Here is an 18,542-nt window from a genome sequence, read left to right as displayed (position 1 = left end):
CTGACCTGGCCATTCCTTTTTTCTTGCGACATGTAGGGTCACTTTATGGGAAATTTAGTGTGCTTCATTTCTTCCCGCTATGGAAGCTTGTATATCCCATAGTGTCTTTAAATTATGTCTGCCTGCCAACAGTATTAGCTAGTTGAAATCTCAATTTTGAAAATACAAAATGATTTTTCCTGGGGAGTTTCTTCTCTGGTTGATATTGTTCCATTATGTTTGATCATTTGCCATTTGACTTAACAAAGTCAGGGTTTTTTTCTTATTCCAGTAACAAAGTGGTTCAGAGTCTCAAATACAGCCGAATCGTGTCCTTTGAGGTCAGAGGGTTAAATCAGATTTCTTGTAGAGAAACATTTATTCTGGGGATGTACCTAAATCTTTCAAGATGAAGTAGTTTATTTTGTGTACTTCAGACTTTCTTAGTTTCAAATCCAAGTAGCCCTGTGTTCTGTCTGTTTGATACTCTTATGTCACTTTACAATACCATTATCCCTTAGCTGCCAGCATGAGGGAGACGAGTCAATGCCCTGCTCAGGTTTATCTGTAAAGGCATAGTAAGTTTCTGTTTAACATAGATTTTTCATTTATGTAAAACTTAAAAACTAGTCAATCTGAGCGATCCGGTAATTGTGGCAAACACTGACAATGCTAATATCATAAAATTTGATTTCTTGATTAATCATCAAGAATTTCCTATAGAGGTGCAGTCCTATGGCTCTAGTAATTCACTTTTATTTTTATAGGCAATTCGTTGGGAGATAATTGCGAGGGAGATGGGTCCTACTTCCCAGGCAACTCTCCGGGTGACATCCCTGAAAGCAACATTGGCTACTACACTTTCTCCAAGAGTCTTATTGTCAGCACTCAACACAGTTTACAAGCAAATTGGGAAGAACTGGAAGGTTAGAATAATTTTCAGAGTTGAATTTTAGAAAAGAGAAGGTTAAAAATTTTTTTATTTTTTCAGAGAAACAATGTTCAAAAGCTTTTGTCTTTGAATGTTATGGGCCTAGTTATAATACATGTCTCTGTAAATTCTTTATTAATTACTTTAGAATAATATAGCTCAATGGGGAAACTGTACTTATAGCTGTTCACTGTATTTTTGGTAGATTCAAATAGGTCCATTTATGAGCATCCTTCAAGAGCACATTGCAGTAATGGACAAGGAGGACCTCAACTCTCATCAGTCTCAATTAACAGCATTTTTCTTGGAAGCCCTGAACTTCAGAGCAGAACACTCGGAGGTGAGGTATTTCTGGCTGTTTTGTTCTGCTTTCTATCCCAAGTTTTTCTTTCTTAATTGCTATAGATTTGGGGGGGATAATTTTTGGTTGCTTTCTCCATGAAGCTTTTCAATTTGTAGATTATATAGTGATTCAAAGAAAGAGAGAAAAGGAGATGAAGTCTCAAGATGAAATTTATCTTCTCACTTATTATCAAAGACTGTCATATTCCCCAAATTATTTGGGGCCATAGTAAAGAACTAGATATCAGGTTCTCTTTCAAGAAAGGCAGTGTTCTATCAGATTGGCCAGCATGACAAAACAGGAAAATGATAAATGTTGGAGAAGATGTGGAAAAATTGGAATACTAATGCATTGTTAGTGGAGTTGTGAAATGATCCAACCATTTTGGAGAGCAATTTGGAACTATACCCAAAGGGCTATAAAAAGGTGCATACCCAGCAATAGCACTTCTAGGGCTATATCCCAAAGAGATCATACAAATGGGAAAAGGACCCACATGTACAAAAATATTCATAGCAGCTCTTTTTGTGGTTGAAAAGAATTGGAAATTGAGAGGATGCCCATCAATTGGGGAAGGGCTGAGCAAGTTGTGGTATATGAATATAATGGAATACTGTTGTGCTATAAGAAATGATGAACAGGCTGACTTCAGAAAAACCTGGAAAGACTTGTATGGTCTGATGCTGAGTGAAGTGAGCAGAAGCAAGAGAATGTTGTATACAATAACAGCCACGTTGTGCTATGACTTATAACCCTTCCCAGCAATACAAGGATCTAAGACATCTCTAAAGGCGTCCTGATGGAAAATACTGTCCACATCCAAAGAAAGAGCTATGGAATTTGAATGCAGATCAAAGCATACTATTTGCTGGGTTTTTTTCTCTTCTGTTGAGTTTTGTTTCCTCTTTCTGGTGGATCCTCCTGTTGGTTCTAATTTTTACTTACAACATCACTAATCTGAAAATATGTATAATAAGAATGTGTGTGTGTGTGTGTGTGTGTGCGTGCGTGCACGCTTGCACACATATATGTATATATCGGATTGTGTGCTGTCTTGGGGAGGGTGGTGGGGAGGAAGGAGAAGAAAAATTTTAAACTCAAAAGCATATGGAAGTGATTGGTTGTTTTTGTTTGTTGGTTGGTTGGTTTTTTGTTTGGGCAGTGGGGTTTAAGTGACTTGCCCAGGGTCACACAGCTAGTAAATGTTGTATGTCTGAGGCTGGATTTGAACTCAGGTCCTCCTGAATCCAGGGCCGGTGCTCTATCCACTGCGCCACCTAGCTGCCCCAGAAGTGATTGTTAACAAATCAAAATAAATTAATTTTTTAAAAATGAACTCATTAAAAAAAAGAAAGGCAGTGTTGACAGAGTAGATCATGTTCTACAGTGGTTTCAAACTCAAACAGAAACAGATCCCTGCAGGCCACATACTATGTTGGCTCAGAAAACCACAAATTAACATTGTTCGTGTTGTGTTTTTATTTATTTTGTTAAATAGTTTCCAGTTATAGTTTTATCTGGTTTGGGCTGTACTCAGGAGTTTTGCAGGCCATGAGTTTGGTGCCTCTGTTGCCCTGGACTTGGATAACAACTCTTAGATGCAAATCCTTTCTCTTACATTTAAGACTTGTGTAACCCTGATCGAGGTACTGATTCTTTTGAGCCTTAATCTTCTCATCTGTAATGAGGTTATGATACCTATAGTACTTAAACCAAAGGGATATAGGGAGGTTGAGATGTCATAATGTATGCAAAGTACTTAACAAACTATAAATTAGCACTACATAAATGTTATTATGGCTAATGAACTAAAAATTTCTCTTTCACATTCAGGATAACCTAAAGGAAATTGGTCAAACTGAAGATTATATAATTAACTGTGTAGTGAGCATGGTTATGAAACTTTCTGAAGTTACTTTCAGACCTCTCTTCTTTAAGGTAAGACTGTTCTTCATCCAGGCCTGGATTGTTCCAGACAATTGTTACAGCAAAGTATGAAATGGAAATGGATCTTTTTTTCTCCTTCAGCTGTTTGATTGGGCCAAAACAGAAGACGCTCCAAAGGACAGGCTGCTGACGTTGTGCAACTTGGCAGATTGCGTTGCTGAAAAACTGAAAGGCCTTTTTACCTTATTTGCTGGCCATTTAGTGAAACCTTTTGCTGATATTTTGAACCAAATCAACATCTCCAAAACAGGTATATTTTTTATCTCATTTAGACATTTTTACTCTTGCCATGTACCATACTTGTAGCTTTTTTGTGAAGTGTAATGGAGAGGATAGTTTACTTGAGCATTTCTAAAGCTCTTCTGAGGCACAGGGAATTGATGCTCTGCTCTTAGGAAACAGAAGAATAAGAAGACTTGTGCCTTTAAAGAGCTCACTTACAGAGCCAAGGGAAGATAATGCAAGGATACACAAAGTGGTAATGGAAACTAGAAACTGAAGGGAAGCACCAAGGCCTTTGAGGAATCTAAGGAAGGAGGGAAGCTCTGGCTTTGGGGGTTGGTAGGAAAGGGGCTTCTTGCAGCAAGTGATCCATGACCTAGACATTGGGTGGAGGCTTCTGGGTAGAGTTGGTGCATTGCATAAAGCTAAAATGGCAGGGGGTGGGGGGAACAGGGAAGGGCAGGACAGAGTTGGGGAATGATGAGTATTTTTCTTTTGCTGGAGCTTAGATCATAGGAAGAGGAGTCGTGTGCAGTAAGATTGAGCAGCACCACTAACTGCAGGCTGCAGGCATTGCACTTTTTTGGCAGCAGTGGGAATGAAAAAAAAGGTGGTAGCTCAAGGGAATGACCAGAGCTGAGCATTAGGAAGATTCCTGTGTCAGTGGTTTGTAGGTTGGGTTGGAGCTGAAATCAGCAGGAGGTGGTTCTTTTGGGAAGCTTTTGAAAAGTCCAGACAAAAGAGATATAATTAGAGTAGGATCTAGGGTAGTGGCAGTAGGTAAAAAGGAGGCAAGCTAGAAAATGAGGAGTCATTTACTTTTCAGTTCCAGAGTTTTTAACCAGGGAGGAATAACAAGGAATAATATAGCAATCATTAAGATAGAGGTGGATTGGAAAGGGAATAAACTAGAAGCCCCCCTGCCAGTTAAGGGTCTTGATCATAATAGCTTAAAGAAGAGATGAGGGCTGAATTAGGTTTCAGTAGGAGTAGAAAGCAGGGTTAGAATTTAAAGGATATTGCAGAAAGAGAAATGACAGCTTTTGGGAGCTGATTGGACATGTAAAGGAGACAGAGAATTGAACATGACTCTGGAAACTGGGATGGTACTAGTTCCATTAACAGAAATAGGGAAATTAGGAGAAGGAGCTGTCTTAAAGATGAATACTATAGGTGTGGTTTGAGATTTGAGTCTGAGGTACTTGCCTAATGTCCAAGTGTAATTGGAAATAAAACACCTAATTTCTGGGAGGAGATTGGGAAGGTAGATTTGGAAATTCGGTGCTTAGAGAACATTATTGAAGCCAAGAGACTGAATGGTACCATAAAGAAAGGGAAGAAGAGGGCTTATAATAGAACCTTGGGGGCTCACACTTACATTTAAGAGGAGCAAAGAAGATGAAAAGCCAGCAATTAAGGTGTAAAGTGTGGAGGAAAGAGAAGAACCACAAGGGCACACACCAGGAGAGTACATACATACTTTGCCTTTTTCTGAGTGACCTTCTTTAATTGCATGTACAAATTAGTATAGCCTCCACAACAGGATAGACCTTTAGGTGGCCACATCAACTAGTTGTCCAGAATTCTGTAAAATGGTTGCTGATGGTAGATCAATCATTGAAGCAAGGTCCATAAATATAATTTGGTCCAATTTGATGAAGCCAGTGTCTTTCACATACTCCTGGAGGCGCTGGCGGCACGTGTTCAGGCTGTAGTTGCAGGTCAGGCCAGGCCGGTTCAAACATCTTTTTCCTTTCATGTTTGATTTATTAAGCAGATTGAATGTGTGGATTTTAGATAAAGTTAAATGTTCTTAGACTGAGTGGAAATCCAATTCCAGTTAGTGCATATACTGCAGAGATTTGCAGAGCCATGTAAACTTTTCTCTTTCTAAATTTTTACTTATTTTTAGATGAAGCCTTTTTTGACTCTGAAAATGAACCTGAAAAGAGCTGTTTGTTACTACAGTTTATATTGGATTGTCTGCACAAGATCTTTCTTTTTGACACCCAGCATTTTGTAAGCAAAGAGAGAGCCGAAGCCTTGATGATGCCTCTGGTGGACCAGGTATTAGAATAGAATTTTCTCTTTTATGAGGAAGATAACCTCAATTTCTCACAGATAAATCTTGATTTACAGCTCTTAAAATTGTAGATAATGTTCTCTTTGTGGGATGTAGTATTAATCATAGGGGTTCCTGGCTGAGGAGTATTACTTTTCTCAGTGAATGTAAGGACTTTCCCTCCTTGCAATCAAGCATTTCTTTCGTTTTCAAAGCTTATACTTTATAAAGGCAGTTCTTTTGTGTACCCCTACATGCCACTTGTAATCATAGTATTCTTGAATTTGCTTTGAAGCGAGGTCTGTTGCATGTCTGTAGTACCTGTTACCAGAGTGGCATGATGAGGCTGGTGGAAGGCATGAGTTCAGGAGTGATGACATGGGATTAAGCTGATCTGGGGACTATGCTAAGATCATTGCCAGTGTGGGAGTGCCCCCTTGGAGGGGCCACTAGGCTGACTAAGGAGGGGGCGAGCCCACACAGGTCTAAAGCAGGTCAGAGCACCTATGTCAGTCATTAGTGGGATCAGACATGTGAATGGCCACTGCCCTTCCAGCCAGGGCAAGATAGAGATACCTAATCCCAAAACCATCTTTATTCATTCTTTGTAATTTTAGTTGTATGTGTATAACATGTGAGGTCAAGCAGGAAATCCTTATCAGCTTTTATATCTCTGGATTTGGTTTTTATTCTTTCACAGTACCTACTTCTATTACATTCCTTCTGTTGTGACAAGGCAGGTTGGCCCAAGTACATAATGCATACTTTATGTAAGGTTTTTATCCAATGGGATCCTTAATGAGATGAGAGAATGATAGACGATGACAGTATCACCTGTATCTCCCATAGATTTCATCTGACGGAATGTCTTGAAAGGTTGATAAATTTGCTAAGAAAATTATCTAATCTCCCTGCACATTTCATCTCTATAATATTTGTTTTATGCTGTTGCTGAATGTAACATTTCATGGGGTGTTAGAATATTAGAGTGATTTCATTCTGCTGATCTTTGAAAGTTATTGAAATGTGTACAGATAAGGATTTTTGTTCAAATTGAACATTCAGACAGTTTATAAAAATACTTGTTTTGCTCTTACTAGCTTGAAAACATGCTTGGAGGAGAAGAGACATTCCAGGAAAGAGTGACGAAGCACCTGATACCGTGTATTGCTCAGTTTTCTGTAGCCATGGCAGATGATTCTCTGTGGAAACCATTGAACTACCAAATTCTCCTTAAGATGCGGCACACATCGCCTAAGGTGGGAGCTGTGTGATCCTTTGGTGATACTACTGCATGTCTATAGTATCCCGTGACTTTAATTGGTGATGAATTGTGACATGCCATAGCAAAGAGCTGTTTGGGGTATCACAAGTTAGTGGCATAGCAGATTTTTAATATTTAGCTATAAGGTTTTTAGAAATTTTTATACCCTAGTTATAACAGGATAAGATGTACAGGCAGTAAAATATAAGATGAGGTGGTTAATTTCTTCATTTCTGTAGTGCACTAGAGCTTTATGATTTCTACGTAGCACTTTGTCTTCAGCAACTGTATGAGGCAAGTAGGGTAGTAATAATATCTCTTTCATATAATTTATAATTTCTTCCTCTTATTGTAATGATTAAAGATGAATCCCAGCATGGTATAGTAGGGCACTTGGTTTGGATTAGGGAGACCCAGGTTCAGATGCCAGCCTCGGATACTGGTATTCAGTTGTGTGTGTGATTCAATTCTCTGCCTCAGGTTCCTTATTTGTAAAATAAGGAGTTTGGATTCAGAAGCCCCTAAGGTCCTTTCCAACTTTATATCTGTGGTCAGAAAAACTGGCATTAAATGGATATCTACACTTTGTTCTGAAAAAAAGAAATGAATAGTTAATTTTTGCCTAATCATTGTCCATACTATCCTAAATTGTTAAAGTTATGGGCTTTTTGCAGTAAAAAGTTGGAGATGTGTAGCAGTAGTACTCCCCAAAACAGCTAAAGAAATACTTAGATTCTACAATTGAAAGCCCTCTCAATTTTCAGAACTATTATAGAGATGTACGTGTTGAGCTGTAGCTTTTTCTTCTTTTTAGGTTCGATTCGCTGCCTTGATTACTGTCTTGGAGCTGGCAGAAAAGCTGAGGGAGAACTACATCGTGCTCCTCCCCGAATCCATTCCTTTCTTAGCAGAGCTGATGGAAGGTAATCCTCTTACACTGTTTGAGGGAATGCCCAGATTCACCAGACACATGTAGGCCAGTCACAGTCACGGGGCTGGATGTAGGAACGGTGAGGCCCTGGCATGTCACTCACACTTTCTGAGCCTGGTTCTTTATCTGTAGAATGGGATAATAAGAGCACCTACCTTAGTATGGAGGTTTAAAGTGCTTTACAAACATGGCAATGTTTTATAGAAATACTTTCCCAACAAGATAGAAATTAGATAGTGGGTAGATTAATAGTATGTGATCTAATCACAGCTATTCTTCTGCACACCTGAGGAAGAACCAGGGCTCTCTGCCTTGCTTCTCTGTGCTTCAGAGAGATTTCAGATCTGTGAAAAGAACAACAGTGCTGATGAGTTTTTATTAGATGGCTTTGCCCTATGACATCAAAGGTTCCCTTCTCACTTTGGGGGTCCATCTGGAATGTTATTCTGCGATACTTCTACACTGTTGCTTTCAGTATTCAGGTCCTTTTGAGGGGGTGCTGGGGCAAATGAGGGAATGTGGGGGAATGGAATAGGAGCAGGAAGACTGACTTGAAGATTTCTTTTCTCAGATGAATGTGAAGAAGTGGAAAATCAGTGCCAGAAGACGATTCAGCAACTAGAAGTCATCTTGGGAGAGCCGCTCCAGAGCTATTTCTAAGAAATTTTTCTTTGTTTAGAGTTTGGGATTCATCTTTTATGGTTGTATCTGTGAATATCTTAGTTCTCTGTTGTTGGTGCCTTAACCAGCTACTTGAAATTAGAAAATTTCATGAGCTGTCTTTTTTAAATGGCAGTATTTCTTTCAGTTTTTCTGATTTGTATTAATATGTAGTAGTGCCATCTTCTAACCGTATATATTTGCATAAAGAGTAAATGAAACATGTTTTTTAATATCAACTGGCCTGGTTTTTTTCTTTTGTAGAAATGTTACTTTTTTTTCATTTGGACTGTAACTTTTTATAGAAAATTAGCTATGGTAATAATAAAAACAATTTAATTTTACTACTGAAGGCTAGAATACACCTAACTATAATCCATAATGTTAGGTCCATGTACTGTAAACTAATTTTGTAAAAAAATTATTGCATTGGGTTCTGTGATGAATAGCATGCTAGGACTGGAGTACCGAATACCTGGTTTCAAATTCTCTTCTAACCTTTACTAGATAGGTAACTCTGGACTAGTCATTTAGCCCCTGGCTTTAGGCAACTCCCAAAGAACAAATCTCCGAAATAATAAATCATTTGCCTTCCACGATAGTAGAGGCAGTTCCCAAATGCAATTAACTACTTTGATAAGATCACAGATCCTTAATATGTGAATGTATACACATTTTAGTGTTCTCTGGTGTTTATATAAGAAAAGGATAAAGTTTTTGCACACACAGAAAGGTTGTTATCCATTTAAATGGTGTATATTACATTGGAATTAGATAATGCCTATTTATAATTTTTTAAACATTACGGTCATTTTTCACTTGTCTCTCCTAGAGGGAGGCCAGTGTGGTAAAAGTAATGAAAAACTGATGGGGGGAAGGCAGAGGTTAGCAATACGGTTGCTAAAAAAAAAAGACAAAAGAAAAGAGGGTCATTGAATCATTTTTTGTAAATGCACAGAAGAGAACAGAAGGAAGGCCAGAAGGAATCAGACAAGCAGATTGAAAAGTTACATATTGGATTTATTACATACCTAAAAGGAAGAGCAAACTACATGTAAAAGAAATTCTCTGTTTTATGTACAATCCTTTTTCTATTCTACTTTGTATATTGAAATGTTCGTTTTATTTGATGTTAGGGTCAAAATAAAGAAAAGAAAATGAAACAGCCAACAATTTTTTCTACTTAGCTTGAGGATGGGCTTTTTTTCTTTCCACTGTGCACTCTTTCCACCTCTTCCACATCTTATATCACTCACATGCCTCTTGCCGCTATCTGTCCCTTTACCCCTGTCTCACAAGATGAAACGACTTTAAGCCTTTCCAAAGCTAATCCTATTTCTACACAAGCAATCCCATTCCATCCCAACCCCTCCAGGAATCACATGTGAGAGGGTAGAGATGTGCTCCACTGTTGAAGACTTTGGTGAAAACATGCTTGTTCCCTACTAACACTCTCATGAAGGATGGTCTCAAATGATGTATAGATGGCACTTGTGAAACTTTTATCAAGATGAGAGAATAAACAGGTCAGTAGTTGATATTTTCTGGGTCACTTTTTCTTTTTTTTGGCATCGGTAAGGAAGGCCTGAGATTTTTCCTCTACATCTGGGATCTTCCACTGCTTATAAATTTGTCCCTCTCCCCTCACAATTGTATGGACTGACTGCAGCATGGATCTCCTCTACGATAATTGCTGACATTTAGCACTATGCTAAGTGCGTTACAATTATTATCTCATTTAATCCTCACAACAACTCTGGGAGGTAGGTAGGTGCAATTTTTATCCCCATTTTATAGACTAGAAAACTGAAACAGGTTTAGTGACTTGCCCAAGGTCAGAACTAGTTAGTGTCAGTGGCTGAATTTGAATTCAAGTCTTCCTGACTGCAGGCCCAGTACTGTTTCTACTAGCTGCCCCAATAATTACTTCATCCAATCATGTTTATTCTCTTTTGTACCATTTCTTTCTCTTGTCTACACACACCTCAGGAACTGTCATGTCAGGGTCCAAGTGTTGTGGTTTCGCTCTCCTTGAAGAAGAAAACAATTTGTTGCAATATTTTTTTGCAAATCTTTTCCATTTTTCTACTGTTCATAGTTCTTTCCATTTTTATCCCCAAGTGACCTTGGAATGGCCTTTGTTCAGATGGATACCTTGCCAAACTTTCATAGTTTTAGCCTCCTGCTTTTCTCTTCTGTATGAGATAGTACTGCTTATCTATCATCCTTTATAAGATTTTATGAAGAACCCATATTAATAAAATGAGTTTATATTCTAACCCAGTGTTGCCTTTGGCAGCCATCTCTATCCACTTGGCAAGTAAATCAAATGTTTGCTAAGGTGCTTTCTGGGCAATTTGGTTTCCTTGCTGTAGCAATTAATTTACGTTGGTTTCACTTCAAAATCTCATCATATCAAACCTCACCATAATGAAAATATTTCCACAGCCCAGCAGATGGCCTGTTTCAGCAATATTTAAGACGACAAAATGATCTGGACACCTTGAAATAAATTCACTACATGATTTAACTTGTAATTTACTTACACTGAATTTCTGCCAACTAGCTTTGAGGGATAGTACTGAAGTTAGAGAAATGTGAAGGTTTGGGACTTGCTTATACAGGCTTTATTTTCATCACATTGGGTAGAGCAGTGTTTTGATCTCATTACTAATGATAACAGGGTACAATTTTGAATAGTGAGAGAGAAATACTTCTTTGAATGTAGACAAGCCCCCCCATTTCTATGGCACCATCTTTTCTCAAAATTCAGTACTGCATTTTCTGGTAGTGTCTGCTCTATGAACAATCAAAATTGCATCTATGCTCAAGACAGGAAATCTGATCTTAACGGTGCATCACAATTTCCAATCCTTTGCCGTCACAAAAAAGAGCTGCTATAAATATTTTTGTACAAATGGATTTTTTCCTTTCTGTTATAATCTCTTTGGGATACAGACAAGTAGTGATATTACTGGGTCAAAGAGTATGTAGTCTTTGAACCTAGTTCCAAATTGTTTTCCAGAATGGTTGGATCAGTTCACAACTCCACCAGCAATGATTGTGCCCCAATTTTCCCACAGCCCCTCCAGCATTTGTCATTTTCCTTTTCTGCAATATTAGCCAGTCTGATAAATATGAAATAGTACCTCAGAGTTTTAATTTTCATTTATCTAATAAGCAGTGATTTAGAGAACTTTTTCATGTGACTTGATAGCCTTGATTTCTCCTAAAACTACCTTATCATATCCTCTGACTATTAATCAATTGGGGAATGGCAAGGAGACATGTAAATACCTAGATACATATATGTGTATGTATGTGTGTGTGTGTGTGTGTGTGTATACCGTATACACATGGAGAGAGATGATGATGCTAATCTGAAAGGTGAAAGCAATAGAAGCTGCATAGATCAAGAAAGTTTTTTCAGAAGGGAGGACTTAAGTTGGGTCTTGAAGGAAGCCAAGGAAACTAAGACTTGAAGTGAGGGGTCAGAGCATTTATCCAGGGTTTACTATATCCAAAGCCCTGTGCTAAGTTCTGGGGATTCAAATAGAAAAAAGGCAGTCCCTGCTCTCAAGGAGCTCATGTTCTAGTGAGGACAGCACCATATGGCAAGTTTCAGCTATGAGTCAGATGGAAAGATCACAAGATCCTCAGGATGCTGCAACAAAGCAGAGCATAATAATAGCTCACATTCATACAGTGCTTACCTCATGTTAGGCACTGTGCTAAGCACTTTACAAATATTACCTTATTTGGTCTTCACAACAATCCTGAGAAGTAGGTGCTATTATCCTTATTTTATAGATGAGGAAACTGAGGCAGATAGAATTTAAGTGATTTGCCCGGGGTTACAATCAGAGGCCAGATTCGAACTCAAGTCTTCCTGTCTCCAGGCCCTTTCATTCTATCCATTGCAACACCTAGCTGCCTCTTTGTAAACATAATAATCCCTCTTTGTTGTTGTTTGTCCTTGTTCTGGAAGAGGACCATGAGGTCAGGTAGTTGATGTCATTACTTGCAAGTGAAATGGATTTAAGTGAGGCAGGACTGTGCAAAGTCCCCAGCCAAACTCTCTCCTCTAGAGCCATCTGGGTCCTGATCAAGGTATAGATGGTCCCCACTGGTCAAAGGATATGAACAGTTTTCAAAAGAAGAAATCATGATCATATTAAAAAATGTTCTAAATTACTATTGGTTCGAGAAATGCAAATTAAAACAACTCTGAGGTACTACCTCACACCTATCTGATTGGCTAATATGACAGAAAAGGAAAATGATAAATGTTGGAGAAATGTGGGAAAATTGGAACACTAATGCATTGTTGGTGGAGCTGTGAACTAATCCAACCATTCTGGAGAACAATTTGAAACTATGCCCCAAAGACTATCAAATTGTGCATACTCTTTGACCTAGCAATACCACTACTAGGTATATATCTTATATATTTTCTCTGATAATCCCTCTTTAATGCATTGATAAAATCCTGTCAGTTCCTGATGTTGAACCATTTGACAGTGTAAAGGGCTTCAGCTACAACATTCTTTGCTAGGTCTACAAGAGATATGGATGTGGCATCTGTGGGAGCAGTTGGCAGGCTGCATCTCCATAAGGGGGATTTTCCCAGGATGATGGCTGGAGACACTGAGCTTGAAAGCATAGCTATTTCAAAGGCTCTAACATTCAGGATCCTAGAACATCTCCAACGTGGCTTAAAGAAATATGGTAGTCAAATATTTGCCTGAAAAGGCAAATACTACCTCACATTTCCCCCTCAGCATGTCCTACTGTTTCACTAAAGCTAGCTTGCTTGCCCTATGAATAGTAGTTGTTCGGCAGTTGGTGGGTATGGCTGGCCTGTTCTCCACAGGAATTATCTCCCCAGATAATCACTTCGAAGGCTGAGCTAGAAGTAAGAATGTTGATCTACAGGGTGCTGCCACTTCCAGGGCTCCTGTAACCATCTGCCTGTTAATGGCAGTTAATTTGTCAGTAATGATTGCTGGTGGTGAGGATGGTGGGCTTCCCTCCACAATGATTTCTCCCCTCAATACTGGCTTCAGGGGCTGAGCTAGAAATCAGTCTGGTGGTTTAGGACACACTATTCCCAAAGGCACACACTATTTCTAAGGCTCTTTGGTTAGTCTTGGGCTGTCTCCACCAGCATCTGAGGGGAGATGGTAGTCAAGGTTGGTGGTGGTGACTGGATATATGGGGTAAATGAGAGTGAAGAGTTGGGGCTGACACCAAGGTTGAAAGCCTACATGACTTGGAGGGTGGTGGTGCCCTTGATAGTGAGATGGAAACCTGTAACGGGGGGAAGGATTTAGGGGAAAAAATGAATTCTGTTTTAGGCATGTTGAGTTTGTGATGCCAATGGGATTTCCAGTTTGATATGTGTAATAAGCAACTGGGGATGTGTGACTATACCTGAGCAGAGAGACTAGGGTTGCATATATACACTTGGGAATCACTTGCACAGAGATGATAATTGAGTCATGAGAGCTGATGAAATTACAAAGTGAGATAATATAGATTGAAAAGAGAGAGGAAACTGAGATGGAGATATATGGGTATAGTCATAGTTAGAAGGCATGGCATATAGATGTACAACCAGTAAAGGAGACTGAGAGGGAGCAGTTAGAATGGAAAAGAACCAGGAGAGAGCAGTGTCATGAAAACCTAGAGAGAGGACTATATCCAGAAGGAAAAGGTAATCGTGTCAAATGCTGCACAAAGGTCAAGGAGGATCATGATTTAGAAAAGGCCATTAAATTTGGCAATTAAGACTTCATTGTGAACTTCAGAGAGAGAAGTTTCAGTTGAATGATGGGATCAGGAGCCCAGATTGCAGAGGATTTAGAAGCAAGTGAGAGGAGGGAGAAGAAATGGAGGCACCAATAGTAGATGGCTTTCTCAGACAGTCTGTCTATAAAGTGGAGGAGAGACATAGGATGAGAACTAATTGACAATGGTGGGATTGTATCAGGATTTTTAGGGGTAGGAAAGACATGGACATGTTTGTAGGCAGGAAAGAAGAAGCCAGTAGAGAGGGAAAGATGAAAAACAAGAGAGAAAGGATGGGGATGACATTGGTGGAAATCTACTGAAGAAGATGGGAAGGGATGGGAATCAAGAAGGATGGATCCCTCTTGTAGAGGAATCCTGCATGTAGAGAGATTTACTTTGACAAGGAAAATTGCCTCTTCATTTGAGCATGGGGTGGAAAAGGAGATAGTGGGAGAAGACATCTGAGTGATCTAGTTAAGATGGAGAGAAGAAGAGGCAGCTTTCAGTGAATGACCCCAATTTTCTCAGTGAAGTAAGAGGCCAACATAAACTCCCCTTTACCCATCCCTGACTTAAGACTTCCTCACCTTAACTAACTCCCAATGGCCTACTCTAGATTTTTCCATCCCTTCCACTGTGCCCTCTGGAATATCTGCTCAGTAATTTTTTAATTTCTATTCACCTTAAACCTTTGTTAATCCTTCCATCTTCTAATCCACACTGAGACATGGCTCCCTCCCAACATCACACAACCTTTGCTAAGCAACTTCTCCTTTGAGGTTCATGCTAACCAACTTTGTGACCTAAACCAAAACCTTGTGGTTTTATCTCTATATCCTCAGGACATTCTCTGTCCTTCCTCACTGAGTTCAGAGCTGGCCCATAATCTTTCTCTCTTCCTCACACCAGGGGCTTCAACATAAAAATAGACACTTAAGTACCCCTATTTCCTTGTTTATCAATCTATTCAATTCCCATGACCTACTCCACTCCACCTCAGCTACACACAGAGTAGGTCATACCCTTGACCTTCCATCACCCACATGTTCCATCTTCCACGTTCATGAACTCTGAAATTCCCTCATCAGTCTTCTACCATTCCAACTTACATCTTACATTGCCTTCACCTTCTTCATGAATTCCATTCTCTCCACTTCTTGGTTCTTTCCTAGGTAGGCTATCACCCCTGCAATGACTTACTCCTCCTCCTTCTCTTCCTACATCAACCCCTTGGTGAATGGAGATAACACCACTATGCTGGCTGGTCCTGTTACAAATTTATGTTATCTTAGTTCAACTAGGCTCTCATTGCAGCAAGGCCAATATTCCTACCTAGTTGATTTGCTGTATCTCACTCTCCAAAGCACCTGTTCCACTCCCTCTAATATCTCCTCAAGCCTCTCACTGCACATCTCCCTCCACCTTTGCTGCTGAAGTATTTTTTTGTGTGTGTCAAAAATGAAGTATATTTTTCCTAAACAATTTTTCAATAATATCTGTTAAATGAGTACTTCCCAAATAAGACCCTGATGTTCAGCATGATGTGAATATGAATTCCATGAGAAAATTTTAATGCTAGTGACATTTTTCCTCTAAAATATAAATATGAAATGACACATAAAAAGCTTTTTTACATATAGTCATCTTTCAGTGTAAAAATAGGCTTAATTCTTTGCCTTATTTCAAAATCTCTTCCCCTTTCCTTGTATCCCAAGGTTACTCCAGATACATTTTATTCCCTTCCATCGCTGCAAGCAGCATTTCTGCTTTCTGCCAATTAGATTTCAAGCCCCAAAATATTCATTCCATTTGGGAAATACCAAGCCAAGTCAATGCTTCACATCCAAAGACATTTTGTAGTGGGCTCCCTCGTTATATAAGTAAATGGATTTTCATTAACTCTGGGGAGCTGCCAGTACAATCAAAAGAAAGAATGTACAAATGTAGAGTATAAACATATTATTGACGGCGAAAAGAGCCACAAGAATGGAAATACTGGCACATTTCACACATAAACATTTCTGTATATTACCAACCCATAAATGTGATTGTGCCATTTGCTGCAACTCCATAATGTAAGATTGCAGAGGGCTACTTGCATCTCAAAAAGACCCAAACTGCATTTCAGGCCTGCTGCTGCTGGGAAACAGTGGGGTACCTTGGTCATTGTCGTTTGATCTGAATTACAAATGGTGCACTTTGCCCAATATTCAGGTGGCAGCTCTTCCACATACACCCTTGGATTTATACCGATACATTTTCTACTCTTTTTCAAGAATGTAACTCTTATTTGTTGACCTACTATTAATTATAAGGATTATATTTTGGAACAACCTTAGAAATTTAGTGCCTAAGGTATAAATTGTTGCTTCTTTTCCCCCTCCGATGTTTAATTTTTCCTTTATCAGCTCACTTGGAATTTTGGCTTGAAATCAGACAAACACCCTGGTAGACTCAACCTTTGGACTGGCATGACATCAGAGTATTTCAGGCTGTTTTTTCTTGGTGGCAGCTTATCTTCTCTCTCGTTTAGCCACAGGTGAGCTGTACACACCAAATCTAGTGAATATATTGGTTTAAAATACTTGCCATGGTATGGAATAATAAAATGACAAGCTACTCTAGGAATCTGATCCCTTCAGCAATGCCCTTGAAGTGGCATGAGATAGTATTAATTACAAACCAAGAACACTTTGTCCTTTCCTTATACAGAACAGACCTTTCTAGGAGTAAAATTTCGAAGTGAGGTGTTTGAACCTCAAAGACCTTATTTATTTCAATGTGGCCAATGGCCTCCTTTAGAGTGATGGATCTGGAGGCAAGAAGACCTAAGTTCAAATCTAACCTCAGATACTTACTAGCTGTGTGACTCTGGGCAAGTCACTTCACTTCTGTCTGCCTTGGTTTCCTCATCTGTAAAATGGAGATAATAATAGAAGCTACCTCTCAGGATAAAATGAGGATATGAAGATCAAATGGCATAATATTTATAAAGTACTTCGAAGCTTTAAAAATACTACATAAATGCTAGCTATTATTATTATTTTAGGATAAAATCCAGAACAAAATTATGCTCATTTTTACATTCCTGGGACCCAATGTTATGCACCTTGCTGATACTTAAGTTTTTAACTTAATAACAAGACAGTAAAATCGGTCATTTCAACTGTTATTCAGGTATCTGTATAACTGTGTTTTCCTTTAAAGTCCTAAATTTGGGTGAGCAGAAAACACAAATCCTCATGCAATTCTTGTCATGTCACTGAATGTCTTGTCTGTCATTCCTAAATGTCAGAATGGTGAAGCCAGTGAAGGCAATAGTGAAAAGTGACAGATAAGAACTGAGATATGGAAGGTCGATCCTGCTGCAGGCTTTTGCTACAGGGTCAGAAGGGTTGATAAGAACATCTTGAACCTATTTTGATGAAATAAATATACATTTTAGAACACTATTGTTATAGTCAAAATATTTGCGAGCCCAGATGCATATACATGGTAGGATTCAGAGTGAGAACCTGGTTCAGATGTGTTCTTCAGTCTTCAGTGTCTCAAGAACTGGATTTTTATCAGTTTAGTACAGGGGTAAGAAAACTATGACCTGAGAGCCAAATCTAGCCCAATGTCTGTTTTGTATGGTCCATGAGCTAAGAAGGTTTTTACATTTTTAAATAAAAAAGCTCATGAGCTAAGAAAGATTTTACATTTTGAGAAATGTATGACTCTCAAGCCATGCAAAAACAAGCTGCAGGCTCTAGCTAAGTCAGTGGTGAACAGGTTCTGGTTAGACTGATTTAAAGCTAACCAAATTCAAAAGAGACTAATCTGTGAAACAGGTCAATGTTTAAATTTATAATAGGAGCTTTCTCCCACTAAAATCCTACTCTGAAGCTTCTTGTTCATCCTTCATTCTTGAAGAGAACCAATGATATCAGGACAGTGCTTAATCTTTGCGTAAAAGTGGCCCTTTATAGCTATGCCAGTGACATGTGAAGTGAGTTTAAAGCCAGTCTAAAACAACTTTGAATATGGTGGCTCTCATAACAAAAACCAGCCTAGCTAATGGTAGAAAATTGGCCAACAAGTGATCATTCTTTTTCACCATGGAAACTCATAAAGGCTATCTACTAAGGAAAGCATGAAGGGTGATTGCAAGCTAAAAAGACAGAGGGCCTACTAATGGAATCCATTAAAGAGATGTAGACAAAAGCCTTAGGCTGGAGCAGACCCTACCTTGAGGGGTCACGAGGAAAAGCCGCGAAGACAGAAAAGAAACAATGGAAGAGTAGATTGAGAAATCTGAGAAGGCAAGGGAAGAGAGTGTCAGTGTCCTATAATTCTTCTTTTTGAACAATTAAATTTAGCAAAACTGAACTTTTTGAACAATTGAACTTGGCAAAAAGCTCAAATAGA

At 38.9% G+C, this 18,542-nt stretch overlaps 1 protein-coding gene across 2 annotated transcripts in view; it reads left to right on the top strand.

Moving 5' to 3' along the window:
* The window catches only part of HEATR1 (HEAT repeat containing 1), a 61,019-nt gene extending 51,517 nt beyond the window's left edge, over positions 1-9,502 (top strand). For both annotated transcript variants that reach the window (XM_021000399.2, XM_078156250.1), the window contains 8 exons: positions 747-905; positions 1,116-1,250; positions 3,087-3,191; positions 3,282-3,450; positions 5,335-5,489; positions 6,585-6,743; positions 7,563-7,671; positions 8,251-9,502. In XM_021000399.2, coding sequence (XP_020856058.1) covers positions 747-905; positions 1,116-1,250; positions 3,087-3,191; positions 3,282-3,450; positions 5,335-5,489; positions 6,585-6,743; positions 7,563-7,671; positions 8,251-8,339 — 1,080 coding nt within the window. In that variant the 3' untranslated portion in view covers positions 8,340-9,502. The remainder of the gene's footprint in view (positions 1-746; positions 906-1,115; positions 1,251-3,086; positions 3,192-3,281; positions 3,451-5,334; positions 5,490-6,584; positions 6,744-7,562; positions 7,672-8,250) is intronic.
* Positions 9,503-18,542: the final 9,040 nt, after the last annotated feature.

The sequence above is a fragment of the Phascolarctos cinereus genome, unplaced genomic scaffold (genome assembly GCF_003287225.1).
Source record: "Phascolarctos cinereus isolate Bilbo 61053 unplaced genomic scaffold, phaCin_HiC Scaffold_5;HRSCAF=322, whole genome shotgun sequence".
Taxonomy (NCBI): domain Eukaryota; kingdom Metazoa; phylum Chordata; class Mammalia; order Diprotodontia; family Phascolarctidae; genus Phascolarctos; species Phascolarctos cinereus.
Note: the sequence above shows the minus strand (reverse complement) of the source record. Positions and strands in the feature narration are given on the sequence as shown.